Below are 18,827 nucleotides of genomic sequence, written 5' to 3'. Positions count from 1 at the left end.
CTTCCAGGTCACCCACGTGGGTGCAGGGGTCCAAGGATTTGGGCCATCCTCTACTGCTTTCCCAGGCCATAGCAGAGAGCTGGATTGGAAGAGGAGCAGCTGGGACTAGAACCGGCACCCATATGGGATGCCGACACTTCAGGCCAGGGCTTTAACCCGCCGTGCCACAGCACCAGCCCCGAGTCTCCGTTTTTCCATTGTTAATATTGAGATTTCTCAACTCATTTATGGTCTCACTACATCCTCCTTTCTTTACCACAGATACAGTCTGTCTTATGCAAGATGTGTAGAGTTCAGTATCCATAAGTAGTTCTTCTTAAACACGTTTGGGAAAATGCCATTTGCTTTCCTGTTGATGCAAAGAGCATTAAGTGTCCTAAAAGGGAAATCTGTGTGCACAATAGCAAGAACCATTGGCCAGCGTGTTTTCAGCAGGCCTCTCAGAGTTCCCAAACTGACCCAAGGAGAGTTCCTGTCATTGACTCCTCACTTTCTGACCCTCAAAACTGTCAGCAGGGAATCTCGTCTCATGCCACCTCCAAAACCAACATCAATATTAACTTATCTTTGTAAGTTTTTCACTGCACAGAAACAAAATTTAGGTGCTCTGTACCCTGATAATACTGTTGTTGCTTTTTCTACCTATTTTCCTCTAGTTTATGCAAGATGCATCAGATGTTATGCAGCTGTTGTTAAAGACCCAGACAGACTTCAACGATATGGAAGATGATGATCCTCAGGTAAGTAGTCTTAAAGATGCATTGGCCTCGATCCATTAATAAATTGTGGGCAGCACAAGGTTAAGTGTACTTAAAAATATGTAGTGGTAGATTTCTTGAGCTTTTATCAACCACTGATTTCAGAGACATCCTCGCCGGTTTTCCTTCTGGAATCATTTTCTCTCAGCTTCCTGTGAACTGCTCCCACTGCCTTGGGCTCTTGCTCAAGTTTTGATGCTCTTGAGGGCTCTCCTCATCGTTCTCACCTTCTTACTCTCTGGGAGCAGTGTTGTCCACACTGATAGCTTCAGGTTTCTTCTGGGTGCTTGTGGCTTCCAGACCTCTCCTAAATCCAGGTTTCATCAATCCAACCACTTAACTGTCCTCATTCGGGTCTCCCTTGGCCCTTTGAGTGCTGCATCCCTCTCCTGTCACATACCCGGATGATTCCTACTTATTTTCCTAATTGGCTCAGTCTCAGTAGTGGTTAGATGTCTGTCATCCTAATGCTGTTCACAGTGTATAACGCATAGCAATGCACTCAATAAATTAAATTTTGACTTTACACTGTCACACTGTCATTGTTTCCCATAACTTAGATAAGAAAATTACCGTTTTACAAAGAAACTTTTTTTTTTGCTTTCTTTGAAAAATGTCATATGTATATCTTTATGTATACAGAGAGATAAAGGTCGGGTGAATATCTTTCAAGCTGCTGACACCACAGAGACTTAGGGGACTGTAATCTGTAAGGACTCTGCCTGCTGTTTACCTTTGTATCAGCAAATTGTAGAATGCCTTGCAAGTAGAAAACATGGAACATGTTTTTGGAATGAATGGACCTTATTTTTAAAAAGAGTTGGGGAGTGTGTATGTGAACACACAATAAAACATGGATAGGTAGATATCTGGGGTGGCGGAGGGTAAAAAGCATTTTCTGGGTAATAGGGATCCTGAATTAGAAGCAGATTCTCTCTGGGCAAATTGCGGTGATTAAGTCTGTAAACACAGTGGGACCAGGCCACTTCCCACAGAAAACTACGACAGCCAATAGGAAGGGATGGGATATTCTGTTTGCTTGATTCTAATAATTCATGAGTGGAGTACCAGACAATAGGGGTACAACGTCAGATACAAAAGTTAGAACAAATTAGTGTCGAACTTGATGTGATGGTAGGAGGAAAACTACTTAAAACAGGCACAGTCCTGGTTGTTTTTTGTTTGTTTTTTTTGCCTCACCTGCTATCCGTATCCTAGTATATACAGTGTTCACAGAGGTTTCATTGTTGGTTCTGAACATTATTACTTCAGTGCTGTGGATATACCAATAAAATACTCTTTGTGAAGTTGGAAAATAGCTTTCTTCATCATGTCTTATTCTCCCATTGTTTTAAAATCTATTTGAACTTTGAATTTTTCCCCAGATCTCTTACATGATCTCAGCGTGGGCCAGAATGTGCAAAATCCTGGGAAAAGAATTCCAGCAGTACCTTCCCGTGGTGATGGGGCCCTTAATGAAGACAGCTTCGATTAAGCCTGAAGTAGCCCTTCTAGATAGTAGGTGTCTTCCCAAAGATGTGTCAGTTGTAATATTCCTCTCTTTGCTATTGTATTCTCTATATATGTAATTTTCTTTCCTGCTTATAGCACAAGACATGGAGAATATGAGTGATGATGATGGTTGGGAATTTGTGAATCTTGGAGATCAACAGAGTTTTGGTATAAAAACTGCAGGACTAGAAGAAAAATCTACTGCTTGCCAGATGTTGGTGAGAGATCATAATTTGCACTGAACTTTTATATTCTCTCATAATTCATTTATATACATTTCTTGGGAGTGATTTTAATAATGGCTAAAGAAATCATTTTGAAGAGCCAGAAATATACTTACCCTTTTTTTAAAAAAAAATTTATTTATTTGGAAGGCAGTTACAGAGAGAGATCTGCTAGTTCACTCCCCAAATGGCCATAATGGCTGGTGCTGGGTAAGACTGAAACCAGGAGCCAGGAGCTTCTTCCGGGTCTCCCACATTGGTATAGGGGCCCAGTCATTTGGGTTATCCTCAGCTGCTTTCCCAGGCAGTTGGCAGGTAGCTGGACTGGAATTGGAGAAGCTAGGATTGGAACCAGGTCCCATATGGGATGCCGGCACTGTAGGCCATGACTTTAATCTGCTGTGCCATGGCGCTGGCACTGGAATTTATACTTTGAAAAGTCAAATGTAGGACCCAACATTGCCACTTCTGGATTTACATCTTAATTTTATGGATGCAGCCTTTTGTTGTCCATGCTGTTTTTTAGTGACCAAGAACAGTGGAGAACCTGAAACTTGTTCATAGGAAAATGATTGGTAAATCACAGCACCTTGCAAAGGGTTTAACTAGAAGCTGTGTGAGGGAAGGACCTGTGTGTGTTTTCTGCTTGCTCTATAGTAGATGGCTAAGGAGTATTTCTTGAATGAATGAACAGAAATCTGAGCATGGAATTAAAAATAAAGCAAAATGGGTATGATTTTAGTTGTGTAAAAAAATATACATGGTAGGAAAAAGTAAATTTTTTTAAGATTTTATTTATTTGAGAGGTAGAGTTACAGAAAGAGAAGGAGGTCTTCCATCTGCTTGTTCATTCCCTAAATGGCTACAACGTCCAGAGCTGGGCCATTGCGAAACCAGGAGCTTTTTCCAAGTCTCCCACGTGGGTACAGGGGTCACAAGCACTTGGCCATCTTCTACTGCTTTCCCAGGCTGTTACCAGCACTCTTGTGGGATGCTGGCATCACAGGCATAGGCTTAACCTAATGGGCCACAGTACTGGCCCTGAAAATGTAAATGTTTTAACAGTCATTATCTGTTATGGTATAATGGAGGGATGTGTATGTGTTTCACACTGCCTTCCAACTTTCTTTTTCTCTGTGAACATGTGTTGCAGAGTGGAAGAATTCAATTTTTTAAGAGTTAGGCTTAAGAAATGATGGTTTATTATAAATTTAATAGTTAACTAAAGCTAAATGAAAATGCTTTAAACTTTATTTTGCCTAATAATATGTTACTGTATTCTCTAATTCATTGAAAAGTGTATTTCTTGTAGTTATTCTTCCCTTTCATTTTAATGCCTATAATTTGTAAGCATTTTTAATTTTTATGATATCCTTTTTTTCCTCTCAACTGGAGAGCAAATACAAATGTAGCATGTTTCTATGCCTGTTCGTTGCAGATATATAAAAGTGATATACTTTATTAATTGAAGTTTTTAGGGCTTTTTTTAATCTTAAAACTGTTTTTCCTTTAGTAAATGATATATTTTGCTAAATTCTACATTCAAGAAATAAAGTAAAACCAATTCCAGTCTTTGACAATATATTGTACAGACATTTCATGTCCCTTTTCATTTAAAAAAATCTCTAATTGGAGGACTAATTTGACAGTCCTGCATGTACTTTAAATGTAGTTAAGATAAAGAGTCTTATGGCTTTGCTGTTAATAAAAACTAACATGAATCTTTATTTTTCCTCTCTTCCTCAATACTTTCAGGTTTGCTATGCTAAGGAGTTAAAGGAAGGTTTTGTGGAATACACCGAACAGGTTGTCAAGCTGATGGTCCCTTTACTGAAATTTTATTTCCATGATGATATCCTGCAACTTTTAAAATATTTTTGTTGGTTTATTATGTTAGAGACAAAAAAGCTCCCATTTGCTGGTTCATTCGCCAGTGCCCACAGTGGCCAGGGAACTAATTCTGGGTCTCCCACTTGAGTGACGAGAACTCATACAGGAGCCACTGGTGCTGCTGCTGAAGATGTGCGTTAGCCAGGGGGCTGCGGTCAGGAGCAAAACCAAGCATTGAGCCCAGACACTCCCGTGTGGGATGTGGACGTCTTACCCGCTGTGCCAAACACCTGCCCTCCCATAATTGTTGACCGTAAAACATGTCTAGATTTCGCAAAATTGTAGCTTCTTTAGGTATTAGACTTTGTGTTGAGTGGAGTATTTTGTTCTGGCACTGCGGTTCCAGACCCTGAATTCTGTGTGTGCCTTTGCTTCACCTTGTCTACAAACACTAAAAGGAAAATGTTACCTGTCCTCTAGTGGACAGATTTCTATGGTGCACTTGAGGATTTTAAGTGTTGACATTTTACCAGCGGATGTTTGCAGTTGTATGTATAGTTTACTTCAACCTTTCTTTGATTACTGTTTCATAGTGGGTCTAGTACTTGACTGCCTATAACAGAGATAATCCTGTATTTCAAATGGGATAGCACCTTTGCAGAGAAGTACCTCCTGGAAGATCTGTGTGTTCTAGTATCTATAGGTATATTTTTATGCCCTTACACCCAGACACAACCTCATGGGTGGGTAAAACTGCCATAGCCCCAAGGAGTGGTAGAGCTGGCCCAAGCCCAGGTGTACCTGACTCAAAAGCTCTGGAGTTCCTCTTACAGCATCCTGTCTTCATGGCCTTCGTGAAGCCAGCTTCGGCCAACAGGGACACACCATGAAGCAGAGCAGGAGTGCTTCCTTGAGGGCCTAATTTATAAATGGTGATAGGGAGAAGCACCTTAATCTTTATTGAAAACCAACAAAAGTTTGGGAACTAAGATTTCTTTATTTGAAAGGAAGAATGACAGTGAGAAAGATCTTCCCTTTTCCATCTGTTGGTTCACTCCCCCAAATGCTGCAGCAGTCAGCTGGAAGCCAGGAGCCAGGCATGCCATCCTCATCCTGGTCTCCCTCATGAGTGACAGTGGCCAAGGTACTTGAGCCACCATCCACTGCGTCCCAGGTACATTATTAGAAGCTCAGTTGGAGACGGAGCAGCCAGGACTTGGACCAGCACTCCATTATGGGGTGCTGGCATGCAAGCAGTGGTTTAACCTGCTGTACCACAACTCCAGTCCCTTGAAGACATTCTGTGTTGGTTACGGAAGAGCAACAGGAGGCCCTTCTCTCTGCCACTGGACTCATTCCTGCTGGTGTAGGTGACAGGTGGAAAGTATATTGTCGGGCAAGAAGACATTTATATATACTTTATATTTAACACAAACTCTTGGGTAGGTGTCTTAGCTCAACAGAAGTTGCCTAGCGCTTCTATTAACTCAGTGAGCAAGCCAAGTGATAAAATCATCTTTTGAGGCTCCCTAGTGATTGCGTTTCCTTAACAGTCAAACGTGTTCGTGTGGCAGCAGCAGAATCCATGCCCCTTCTCCTGGAGTGTGCAAGAGTCCGGGGTCCTGAGTATCTCACACAGATGTGGCATTTTATGTGTGACGCCCTCATCAAGGCCATTGGCACAGAACCAGATTCAGATGTTCTTTCAGAAATAATGCATTCATTTGCAAAGGTAAATGTTTTTCTTAGAAAATATGTAGAAGATTGTATTTCATAAGTATTAATCTTGCTTAATGAGTTGTAGGGCAAGGTAGATTTCTTTATGTGCTATAACACAAATTTTTTCTTTTGTACTGAAGATAGTTGTTTAAATTTTTTGGTGTTGTCATATTTTTGTTTAAGAGAAGACATAAACTAAAGAGTAAATTCACCCTGGAAGAGGGGATTAGGTGGAGGAAGTAATTGGGACAAAGGCATGGAAGCAGACTCTCTATGCCAGTCATTTTTTTAAATTTGTTTTTGAAAGATAGACTAACAGAAGTGGAGATAGAGAGGTCTTCCATCTGCTGGTTCACTCCCCAAATGGCCTCTGACCGGGGCTAGGCCAGACCAAAGCCATCCTTCACTGGCTGCTTTCCCAGGCACATTAGCTGGGAGTTGGATCATGAAGTGGAGCAGCTGGGACTTGAACCAGCAGCCATAATGGGATGTTGGCACTGCAGGCTGATGCTGTAACCCAGTGCACCACAGCACCAGCCTCTGTGCCAATCTGGATTAGTTTCTACCATCATTTACCTGATAATCCGCAGTGTCAGTTACATGTCAAGTCTCGCTCCTGGGTGATTATCCCTTCTCCTAAATCCAGTTTACTTTTTTCCTCATTGCCCATCTCATCTCTTATTTGTGCTGTTGAAATATCCTCACTTGTGTATTCTAGTCTTTATTCTTTTCCTCCTTGTTCATTCTCCTTTCCCGGCATTAACAGTGTTATTATTTATTTGAAAGTCAGAGTTACACAGAAGGAGAGGCAGAGAGAGAGAGGTCTTCCATCCACTGGTTCACTCCCCAATTGGCTGCAATGGCCAGAGCTGTGCTGATCTGAGCCAGGAGCTTCCTCTGGGTCTCCCATGCGTGTGCAAGGACTCAAGGAGTTGGGTCTTCCTCCACTGCTTTCCCAGGCAATAGCAGAGAGCTGACTCGGAAGTGGAGCAGCCGGGACTAGAACCAGCACCCATATGGGATGCCAGCACTGCAGGCAGCAGCTTTACCCACTATACCACAGCACCGGCCCCTAACAACTGGTTTTTAAGTCACTCTTCTCTCCATACCCACCTGTCACCCTCATGGCATACAGCTCTGTTTGCTCCTTGCTGAGTTTTAGGGTTTTTCCCTGTGTTAGGGTTCTTACCTATGTTCATTTGTCCTCATATTCCTGCACTCACAATTTCTTTTTCCAAAGAATATATGCTTCCATTCTTTTGACCATTATCATTGCCTCTACAGATTCACCCTTCAGTGCTTTTTTTTTTATTTAAGATTATTTTCATTTATTTGAAAGGCAGAGTTGGAGAGAGACAAAGAGAGCTTCTATCCATTGATTCACTCCCCAAAGGGCTGCAGTCGCCAAAGTTGAGCTGATTCAAAGCCAGGAGCCTCTTCTGTGTCCCCCACGTGGGTGCAGGGGCCCAACTACATGGGCCATCCTCTGCTACTTTTCCAGGCGCATCAGCAGGGAGCTGGATTGAAAGTAGACCACCTGGGACTTTAAAAATGCATATTTTGGCCGGCGCCGCGGCTCACTAGGCTAATCCTCCGCCTGCGGTGCCGGTATACCGGGTTCTAGTCCGGGTCTGGGTGCCAGATTCTGTCCTGGTTGCTCCTTTTCCTGTCCAGCTCTCTGCTGTGGCCTGGAGTGCAGTGGAGGATGGTACAAGTCCTTGGGCTCTGCACCCACACGGGAGACCAGGGGAAGCACCGGGCTCCTGGCTTCGGATCAGTGCGGTGCGCCGGCCGCAGCGGACATTGGAGGGTGAACCAACGGAAAAGGAAGACCTTCCTCTCTCTCTCTCTCTCTCTGTCCACTCTGCCTGTCAAAAAAAAAAAAAAAATGCATATTTTGAGGCCGGTGCTGTGGCATATTGGGTAAAGCTGCCACCTGCAGTTCCAGTATCTCATATGAGCATCATTTGAGTCCCAGCTGCTGCACTTCCAATTCAGCTCCCGGCTACAGCCTGGAAAAGCAGTGGAAAATGGCCCCAGTCCTCGGGTCCCTGCCCTCGTGTGGGAGACATGGAAGAAGCTCCGGCCATTGCAGCTATTTGGGGAGTGAACCAGCAGATGGAAGACCTCTGTTCTCTTGTTTCTCCTCTCTGTATATCTCTGACTTTAAAATAAATAAATAAATCTTTAAAATATTCCCATTTTGTTTGAAAGAGTGACAGGGAAGAAAAAACATATCTTCCATCTGCGGATTCACTCCCCAAACGGCTGCAGTGGGCAGCTCTGCACCAGGCCAAAGCCAGGAGCCACAAACTCCAATTCAGTAGTCTCCTGTGTAAATGTCAGGGACCCAGGTACTTGGGCCATCTGCTGCACTTTCTAAGGCTCATTAGCACGGAGCTTGATTGGAAGTGGAGCAGTTGGGAGCGAAAGGGTCTTTTCTTTATGGGATGCAGGTGTTGTAAAAGGCGGCTTAATCCACTGTGCCACAAGTCTGGCCCCCTGTTGACTCCTAATGAAGTTTAACTCTGTTCTCGGAACCCCTTTGGGTTGCTTTTTTTCCTTTGCCTCATTAGTGCATTGAAGTAATGGGAGATGGATGCCTTAATAATGAACACTTTGAAGAACTGGGAGGGATATTGAAAGCAAAACTTGAAGAACATTTTAAAAATCAAGAACTGCGGCAAGGTAAGTTTTCCATGCTTTTATTTCTGAATGTGATCCTTCACCAATGTTGGCAATCCTTTAAAACATTTATTTGGGTGTGTTTTAGTTAAAAGACAAGATGAAGATTATGATGAGCAGGTTGAAGAGTCACTGCAAGATGAGGTAAACTATCCCCTTCAGAACTTAGTGTGCATGAGCATCTGCATCTTAGAGAGTTTTAAATGCTTCATTTCCTAATTATCTGACCTGTCCTCTGATGTAATTATTAGTGATCTTTAGAAGGAAGATCCATTTCATTTACTAATTTGTAAAATAAGTAATTTGTCTTTTTGTTCTCTGCATTTTGTTACACTCCTTTGCACCTCAGACTTGGAATTTGCCCAAGTTACCTTTTACACGTTGTTAACAACCACCTTTGTATCTTTTGGTGCATTCAAAAGCATTTTAAGAGTGAATGACCTCAAACTCCAGTGTTAAATGATTGCACAAAGTCACATTGTTGATACTCTGGGCCTTCCTTATTTCAACTTGGTTCTGTCTTCATCAAAACACTTGGCACCATCCAACATGTTTGGAGCATGGGTCACATCCAGCATCAGTGGCCTGTGGTCCCCGGCAGGCCAGTGCTGACATGGTCGGGTCCTCCCAGATCCCTGCAGATGCTCCCCTACTACTATACTACTAGGCCCAAATTGCCACTAGCCACGAGGCCTCAGTCTCCTGTCCAGGGGAAAATGCTGCTGAAAACAAAAATAGTAATGGTAAAGTAAAAACCCTTCTGCTCCAGAAGGTAGAAGTTTTTCAATTATCTTGAGTGTTTTCCAAGGGAATTCTTTTCGGTCAGTACAGTATGTGCCACACACTTGCCTTTCCAGAGGCAGGTGAGAGGCATGACACCCAATCTTAAGATTACTACTTCAGTCTTTAGGTTTTTGATAAGCCCTTAAGACAGGAATGAGAAGTTCGATTTGTCTGCCTCTCTTAACACTTTTATAAATGCTTCTGTTGATAATAGAATTTTTTAATCCATATGGATGTGTTTTTTTTTTTTTAGGATGATAATGATGTTTATATCCTGACTAAAGTGTCAGATATTTTACATTCAATATTCAGCAGCTACAAGGAAAAGGTGTTACCATGGTTTGAACAGCTGCTCCCATTAATTGTCAACCTAATTGTAAGTGATAACTCCCTAGTGGTTATTTTGAGTAGTTGACATACAAGTCTTTCATTTTATTCAAGCATGAAATTTCACACTTTGCATTAAAATGGGTCTCAGAAGTTATAGCTTCCATTGGGTATCTTAAATATTTCAGGGTTGCTGTATTGCCCTGCCTATTTGCTTTCAATATATGCTTGAATATTGCTAGTGAAGATTTTCCATGGGCCAATTATAATTATATTCTGCAGGTTTACAAGTGATTTTCCATTATATCAGATTATCTATGCCCTGCTAAATTAATAAATGGAAACAGTGATTGTATTTTTTTCAGTGGGCCGTGGAAAATTCAGTTATGGCCAGCAGTCATGGATCGTAGATATAGGATTTTTTTTTTTTTTTTTTTTTTTTTTTTTTTTAGTGCTTTATAGACTTTATAAGATTAAGCACACATGACTTGGCATATTGAATCAATGCTATAAAGTTAAAATATTCACAGACTTTATTATACTTTTTAAATACAGTATTACCATTTTCTGTTTCACATAGTAAATTTATATACATTGCTACCACTCTCAGTTCTTGGTATCTGGTAGTATCAATTTCTTGAGTTGTATAATAAACTGCACAAGTCTTTAAAACCTAAATTTCATTAGATCTGTATGTTAATTTGAATAATGTTAGTCTCAAGAAGTGGTTGTTCCTGTTACTGTGTTTTCTTTTTTCCTTGCCTGTATCAGGAGTAACAGTGAAGCATCTAGTCTACAATGAGCATTGATTTCTTTGGGCTCCCTGCTTATACTAGTATTGCAGTATTAGAAGAGATTTTCTTTTGCAGTGTCCACATCGGCCATGGCCAGACAGACAGTGGGGATTGTGCATCTTTGATGATGTTATCGAGCACTGTAGTCCAGCCTCATTTAAGTACGCAGAATATTTCTTAAGGCCAATGCTCCAATACGTATGTGACAATAGCCCGGAAGTCCGGCAAGCAGCCGCATATGGCCTGGGAGTCATGGCACAGTACGGTGGTGATAACTACCGCCCTTTTTGTACAGGTACTTTGTTTTGTTTGATAACATTCCTTCCAGACAACCTTTTCTCCATACCTCATTCTCTGTAACACCCCCCCAACATTGTCCGCCTGTTTCTGCTTTGTTCCCTTCCCCCTTTTCCAAACACCTTATCTGTTGCACTTAGGAACTTATTATTCCCATAGAAGTGGAAATAAAATGAGGAGAATCAAAGTTTTCCGCACCTCCACCTTCTAAGGTATTTCCTTTGGGCTGAGGGCATACCCCACAGCCTTGGAACAGGATGTTTGTTTAAAACTTACTGGGGAATATGGTTAGGCTGCTTTGAAAGCTCAGTCCCCTCCAGGGGTCAGCAGTGTATGTGGAGGTCGCTCACCTCTTGGGTTCTTAAGGCAGCGGGAGTAATGGTGCTGCTGCCCATGCATGTTTTTCAAAATACCTAAATGAGGTTTATTGACCGACACTTTAATACTGATCACCATGATTAGTAACTATACAAAAAAGCCAGTTCATTTACATGAAAATATAAAGTTTTAACTGACCTTTTTTTTTTTTCAAATGCTTACTTCAGAAGCCCTTCCACTGCTTGTAAGAGTTATTCAGTCTGCAGATTCTAAGACCAAAGAAAATGTCAATGCCACTGAGAACTGCATCTCAGCAGTGGGGAAAATCATGAAGTTTAAGCCTGACTGTGTAAACGTTGAAGAGGTCCTACCACACTGGTTGTCTTGGCTTCCACTACATGAAGATAAAGAAGAAGCTGTTCAGACTTTCAATTACTTGTGTGACCTGATTGAAAGGTATAACAGAGCACAGACTGACCCTATTCCCTTCCCCTTGACACAAAGCAAGGCTTCCTTACTCCCCCACGAACCCTCATGTGGATCTCCTGAGGTTCAGTTAACCCCACAGTCTGTGCACACCTTCATTTGTATGGTTTTATAGTAATGCTGTCTTTATAAATCATGTTAAGAAACCATAATTGAGATTACATTTGTATAAGACTTAATTTTGAGTTGTTCTTTTTGGGATAAAATGCAGATTCTAGGGACTTTTTTTTTTTTTTTTTTTGCCAGACAGTGAGAGAGAGAGACAGAGAGAGAGTTATAGACAGTGAGAGAGAGACAGAGAGAAAGGTTTTCCTTCCGTCGGTTCACTTCCCTAATGGCCGCTACAGCCGGCGCTGCTCCGATCTGAAACCAGGAGCTGGGTACTTCCTCCCAGTCTCCCATGCGGGTCCAGGAACCCAAACACTAGCACTTGGGCCATCCTCCGCTGCTCTCCCAGGCCACAGTAGAGAGCTGGACTGGAAGAGGAGCAACCAGGACTAGTACCCGGCGCCCCAACCAGGACTAGAACCCGGGGTACCGGCACCACAGGTGGAGGATTAGCCAAGTGAGCCATGGCACCAGCCTAGGGACATTATTTTTAGCAGATAATGTTTTAAGGTTATTGTCTGATGTTCTGCCACCCACTACATTTGTTATAGGATGAGATCAAAATACACTGCTAGTAACATCATTTGACACTAAAGTTCTGCTTCTCTCTGGGTTCAAGAGTCAGTGGGATAAGGGAAGTACTGTGTACCAGGCAGGCCATGAAGATGAAGGATCTGGCATTATTATAAGTGCTGTTGTGTGCCCTTAAGCGTATCTAAGAGTTGTAACAACATGGAGGCCATAGAAACCACAAAAGCATACTCCCTGGTATTTTTCTAAATCCCTGTTTTTCTAAATATTAGTCATACCTGGCTCTGTCACTATTAACTGCTGTTTTTACTGTTCATAAATAAATCCAAGGGCTAGACCCAATGGAATTTATAGCAGTAGGCCCACAGGCTGTCCTTTCTTACCTGTTTAAGTTCAGGTTCACGTAAATCCTTATGTTGGGTGTGTGTTCTCTTCTGCTGAATGTGTCATTAAGGAATAACAGCCGTCCTGCAGTTCACACTGTTCGCCTGCTCCTCCTATGGACCTGATGCAGCCAGTTTTTAATCATGCTGACTGATTGTCTGCTTTGGAAATGACTGCTCAAAAATTCTCTTAAGAAAGACAAGAATTCTACTTAATTCGCTGTTAATATTTTATTCCATTAAACCTGCCTGGAATTTATTTCCCAGTTTATTCATGAAATGCCCATATATCTGAACATCGGACTAATTGTACAAATAATTTTGCAATAGCAAATAAAATTTGTGCTAATTGTTGTCCTTGGTAACATCATGTTTTATAAAGTACTTCATGCATTCAATCCTTGGCACTTAATCCAGACAGATGAGCCAGGAATTCTTTCTGATTTACAAAGGAAGAAACTAAGGAGATATTAAGTAAAAGTAGCTGGTTTGATAACCTCCGAAATTTAAAATTTAAAAGGCAGTTGATTTTTAGTGAACACAAAATCATTTTACAAAGACCTTAAAGCAAAATGCAGTGATAAGAGAAGGACATCGTAAAGTATAAAAACTTCAATGGTTTCTCCCTACATGTTTCATTTATAAAGGTTTTCTTTTCTTTTGTCAGTAATCACCCAATCGTTCTTGGCCCAAACAATACCAATCTGCCCAAAATATTCAGTATTATTGCAGAGGGAGAAATGCATGAGGCAATTAAACATGAAGATCCTTGTGCCAAACGTTTGGCTAATGTAGTTCGCCAAGTACAGGTAAGCTGATTGGGAAAGGGGGAATAAAACTTTTTTCCTGATAAATTGTCAACTACTAAAATGTTATTTAAATTGTTTTTACTCCCTCAATTCATATGTAAAGGTGACTTTAAGTTGGCATCTTCTAGTGTAGTTCTATCAGTGCAAAAATGAAGAAAGCTTAACTACCAATGAACTGAGCTTTAAAGAAACAGGCAGATTTCTTGATTTTACCATGACATTCATTAAACTCTGGTATTTTGGCATTGTTACAGTATGTCTGTAATGATTAATAAAAACCTTCCAAGGGACCGTTTCACTCTCTGAACCTGTGAACATGTTTGTTTTTCCCTAGACTTCTGGAGGACTGTGGGCTGAGTGCATAGCACAGCTCAGTCCCGAGCAGCAGGCAGCCATCCAGGAGCTCCTGAACTCTGCCTGACGGGCCTCCATATCACCCACCGGAAAACTAACTCCAAATAAACGTTTACCCTTTTGTTTAGGTTTCTTTGTTTTGTTTTTGAGCAAACGAGAGCGGTAGTGTTGTGTGTAGGCCATTCTCCTGGAGAGCCGCAGCAGCAAGAGCAGCCCCTGTGTTGCCCAGTGGAGTTTCCGTGGATTTCTCTCAGGCCACTGAAGAGTCCCTGTAAGCCCTACGGTAGCACTGCAGAGTATTTTTCTATTGGTGTAACCCACCCATGTGAAAGGAAAAGGAAAGAATTAATTTTTCTCATTAGACATAAGGACATGTAAGAAAAAAGAGCTTTAAGATCAGTTACTCAGTGTAGATGTGTTAAAACCAATTGCTCTACACTTGGTGTTCGTCCTATTAATTGAAGAGTGAATCCTTTGGTAGGGTAGAAAGAAACCTACCTAGCAAACCAGTAGACCCAAAAGTTGAAAGAAAAAAAAAAAACCTAAGTGACAAACAGCAAGCATGAGATTGTCTTTTGATGCCACTTTTGGTTCTTTTTCCCAAAAGACTTAATGCAGTGATTCAGTGTGGAGGCTGTTCAGCTTCCAGCCCTTGAATGTGAAGTGTCGTTGGCATGTCTGGCAGTAGTCTCTCATTCACTCCTCAATAAACAAAGTTGAAACACAAAAGCAACTGTGTAAAAATTCAGTACTGTCTGGCTTTGATTCATTTAATGTTTTTAAATATAAGAATGATCTAGTATTTTTTTAAATTAGTACTATGGCCCTGAGTGGTTCCCTCCCCCACTCATGTTTCCTTGTACAATTCAAACTTAAAAGTTAAAAGCATCTGGTTTTCCTCATCTTCTGCTTTGACTTAAGCTAAGTTATGATAACACCCTGTTCCGTTCCAATTGGTATCCTTTTCAAGGTCTGCAAATTTTTCCACCGATAGTTGTTTTAACTAGAATTGTTCTGGTTAAATAAAAAAGATTGGCTTAGATTTTTCATTGCAAATTGTAATTGCTTTAGAGCCACACACAACCTTTAAACTTTGAATTTTATGATGTGTTATGGCTGATGTTACTTACTGAAAATTTCAGTAAAATGTGTGTGTGTTTTTCTTTATGTATTAACCTCATAGCAGTAAATGACTTGCTGTTGTTTCCTTAAACATTTTTTCTAAGGGATCTTACTAGATTTCTGTTGAACATTTCAGTGTTAACATTTTTATAGTTTGTACTAAATTTAACCGTGATATAAAAATGAATTTTATGCATAGGTCAGAATTTAAAATTAAAGATTTTTTTCTTTAAATGATTCGTATTACTTTTTTTAACTAAATCTGGAATGGAATAGAAAATAGAGTGGATTGCATTTGATGGTTCACTTGTGAGCAAATACCCTTCACATGAGGCCTCCATGTCTGGCAGAATGAGCCATGAGTGACATCAGTACACAGTCGTGTCCGTGGGGACCTGTGGGACCCACGTGAGGTGTGGGAATGTTTGCAGCTACTTTATACCCTGTATTCCTGTGGGAGCAAAAGGGGACCTGGAGTAAAAGTGTGTCAAAGCAACCCCTTGCTACTGAGGCCTAGAGAAAAGAGGCTGGAAAGCCTGTCTTTGTGTACTGGTGGCAATCAACTGCTGGAACACAGGCTTTGTTTTCCACTGAAATTGTTACTACCCGTGGAGAAGAGAAATGAAAAAAGTGGTAGGCCTGCCCGAGCTGAGCTGGCAGTCTGCTCATACGACAGCTTTTCTGGAGAACTTAGTATGCTAATCAGTGTGGGAGCAAGAACCTCCTGCCTTCAGGTTTAAACACGGATGGGGTAATGAGAGGTACCTGTAGCCAGGGTCTCAGATCTGTGCAAGAAGCACTCCGGTGTGTGCACATCAGTCACATGTGGACTGATAAGTCCTGGGCAGAAGCAGGAAAGCAGAGGAGTGACTGGAGTTGAATCGAGTTAATAGAGAAGGTAAATGTGACATGATCCCAAAATCCAGGGTTCAACACTAAGATGTCGTTCCATGAACTAATAATTCACTGAGATTACCTGGAGAAGCATTTCACAATACCTCATTCTGTCTATGCAAGATGGAAATTCATGGTTTTATTCCTTAACTTTTGGACTAGATTTAGTGACCTTGCATGTCATCAGGTGATGATATTGTTTGTGAACCCAAACTGTTTGCGGAGGGAGAAATAAATGTGTGTGGCTCTTACATAGTCTGGGAATTTTGTAACAAAGTTACACGCACAAGTGTTAACAGAGTTTTAGCAAAACTCAATTTGGAGTTTCTTTAATGCTGTAAAGTAAAACTCTTAAAGCTGATCTGACACTTCTGTAATGAGGTCGTTTTATCTAACTCTGGAGTTGCAGCTTGACTAACATCAGTAAGTCCCTGAGCAAATAAACCTTGATGCACTCAGTGTCCTAAGAGATGGAGGGAAGTCGTTCCCAGCCTGCCAGCGCCGTATTCTGATGTGGTTGCCTCCCTGGAGCTGGCCGTGAGTTTGGCTTGATTTGCACTGCTTCATTCTGCCGAGGAGTCTCGTTGCGTCAGTCTTGTTTCATAGAAATCGCGTTGCCCCTCGCACTGCGCTTTGGCACAAAGGAGGAAGTAGCCCACAGCCACAGATGGTCAGCGCTGCAGCGCGGTAGCACCGTTGCAGAAGGTGCATAGTTCCAGCAGCTGGAACTTCTGTGATGGAGTGGGGGCAGGGGGGACTAGACTGCCCCCCCCCCCGTGACTCGCAGGTGTTATCCTGCAGTGCATCGTGGACAGTATGAGAGCTTCACGCGTCATAACTGAATGACTACAAACGTTTTGAAGCTAAATTATTCACTTCAAAATCCATTCAAAAGTGGTACAGTATGATTTTTATGTGATAACAAAAACTAGTTTTTCAGAATTCCAGTTGAGGCAGCAGAATAGAATTCTGAAATGTGTTCCTCCGTGGTTGTGGTTGACCTGCACACCTGTCCTCTAACTGGCATCCAGATTGTGATGGAAACCAAGAATCACGCCATGTGCTGTGGATCAGAACTGAGTTACTCTGCTTGCCCACGGGTTTGGAACAAATGGATAGACGATGTGAGTTTTGAAATGCAGCTTGACAACTTGATCCTGCGGTCCCGATGTAGGCCTGGAACAACCTGTTCCATAAAGGACTGGACAGTTAGAACCGTGGGCTGTGTCAGCCCTGGCGTCCGTCACTCAGCTTTGTGCGCTATGGCTGATACTTAACCCAAGGCGTAGCTGTGTTCCTCTGACAATTTACAGACCAGGCTGGCTGTTTGCTGACCGCCATTCAAACCATTGCCCCGCAGGATCAAATGGATTCCCTCCTTATGCCTTAGTTCTTCACACACTTCACAGATTTAAAGGGTACATTGAGGCCGGCGCCGTGGCTCAATAGGCTAATCCTCCGCCTTGCAGCACCGGCACACCTGGTTCTAGTCCTGGTTGGGGCGCCGGATTCTGTCCCGGTTGCCCCTCTTCCAGGCCAGCTCTCTGCTATGGCCTGGGAGTGCAGTGGAGGATGGCCCAAGTCCTTGGGCCCTGCACCTGCATGGGAGACCAGGAGAAGCACCTGGCTCCTGGCTTCAGATTAGCGCAATGCAGCGGCCGCGGCGGCCATTAGAGGGTGAACCAACGGCAAAAGGAAGACCTTTCTCTCTCTCTCTCACTGTCCACTCTGCCTGTCAAAAATTAAAAAGAAAAAAAAAAGGTACATTGAGTGTTAGCTGTCATTGCTCCCTAATTTCTGTTACTAAACCAAAACATAGATTGTTTCATTTTTGTTTTTCTCAGATTTATTTGAAAGGTAGAATTACAGAGAGGAAGAGACAGAGATCTTCCCATCTGCTGCTTCACTCCCCAAATGGCTACAACAGCCAGGGCTGGGCCAGGCTTAAGCCAGGAGCTTCTTCCAGGTCTCCCATGTGGGTGTGGGGGCCTAAGTACCTGAGCCATCCTCTGCTGCTTTTCCCAGGCACATTAGCAGGGAGCTGGATCAAAAATGGAGCAGACAAGACTCAAACTGGCTCCCATATGGGATGCTGGCATGACAGCTGATGGCTTTACACACTGTGCCACAGTACCAGCCTTCCAACACCATTTTGTTGCAGGTTGTCCCAAAAGCAAACTGGCTTATGCAAACTCTGATTCTGGTGTTTGAAGATGCTTTATCTACAAATGATATGGCCCCCAAGTAAACTAGGTAACTTCATCTGGATCTCAGCCAATAATGACAGGGCACTTTGTCCCTGTCAGGGGAGGACTTGGACTTCACTGTGAATGCTGGTTCTGTACACTGAACTCAGTCACCAGGGACTTTTGCCCCCTTGCTGACCTAAGCTTGGCATCCATGTAGGATGAAATGGCTCTCAAGGTCAACTGTGAGAGTGGAAGCCTTGTTAACCTGGGTTCACTCCCTGCCCACCCCACCCCTAACTCGCTCTGGGCCATTGGCAAGCTCCTTATCTGAAACAAAGTGAACCACTTACTCCTGGGCTGGTAGACAGGCTTGAGGTGTATAGTCAGCACCTGAAGCATGTGCTGCGGGAGTACGCAGACCTGAGAAGATGGAAGGACACTTGCACAGCATCTGGTTTTAGAACTGGTTAGTTATAAAACACATATACCGTGGAAAATGGGGCTAGTTAGTAGCATGGATTTGAAGAGTAAGCCATGTGACTGCAACTTAACCTGACATGAGCAAGTGCTGAGTGAAACAGTGGTCCCTGCTAGTAGGGGACAAATGAAAAGCAGAGGGTTCAGGGGGTGTTTCACAGGGGGAAGTCCAGGAAACAGTGGGCTTTGAAAAGATCCAGAAAATGAATTAAAACTGAAGTTGATCT

The 18,827-nt window shown here is 42.4% G+C and overlaps 1 protein-coding gene across 4 annotated transcripts in view; it reads left to right on the top strand.

Moving 5' to 3' along the window:
* IPO5 (importin 5) overlaps positions 1-15,274 on the top strand; it is a 61,727-nt gene extending 46,453 nt beyond the window's left edge. For all 4 annotated transcript variants that reach the window (XM_008260122.4, XM_051850515.2, XM_051850516.2 and 1 more), the window contains 12 exons: positions 657-740; positions 2,144-2,276; positions 2,367-2,488; positions 4,250-4,346; positions 5,884-6,056; positions 8,620-8,731; positions 8,817-8,872; positions 9,765-9,887; positions 10,708-10,927; positions 11,475-11,703; positions 13,423-13,564; positions 13,899-15,274. In XM_008260122.4, coding sequence (XP_008258344.3) covers positions 657-740; positions 2,144-2,276; positions 2,367-2,488; positions 4,250-4,346; positions 5,884-6,056; positions 8,620-8,731; positions 8,817-8,872; positions 9,765-9,887; positions 10,708-10,927; positions 11,475-11,703; positions 13,423-13,564; positions 13,899-13,985 — 1,578 coding nt within the window. In that variant the 3' untranslated portion in view covers positions 13,986-15,274. The remainder of the gene's footprint in view (positions 1-656; positions 741-2,143; positions 2,277-2,366; positions 2,489-4,249; positions 4,347-5,883; positions 6,057-8,619; positions 8,732-8,816; positions 8,873-9,764; positions 9,888-10,707; positions 10,928-11,474; positions 11,704-13,422; positions 13,565-13,898) is intronic.
* The last annotated feature ends 3,553 nt before the right edge of the window (positions 15,275-18,827 follow it).

The sequence above is a fragment of the Oryctolagus cuniculus genome, chromosome 9, assembly GCF_964237555.1.
Source record: "Oryctolagus cuniculus chromosome 9, mOryCun1.1, whole genome shotgun sequence".
Lineage (NCBI taxonomy): Eukaryota > Metazoa > Chordata > Mammalia > Lagomorpha > Leporidae > Oryctolagus > Oryctolagus cuniculus.
This window is presented reverse-complemented; position numbering and strand designations above follow the sequence as displayed.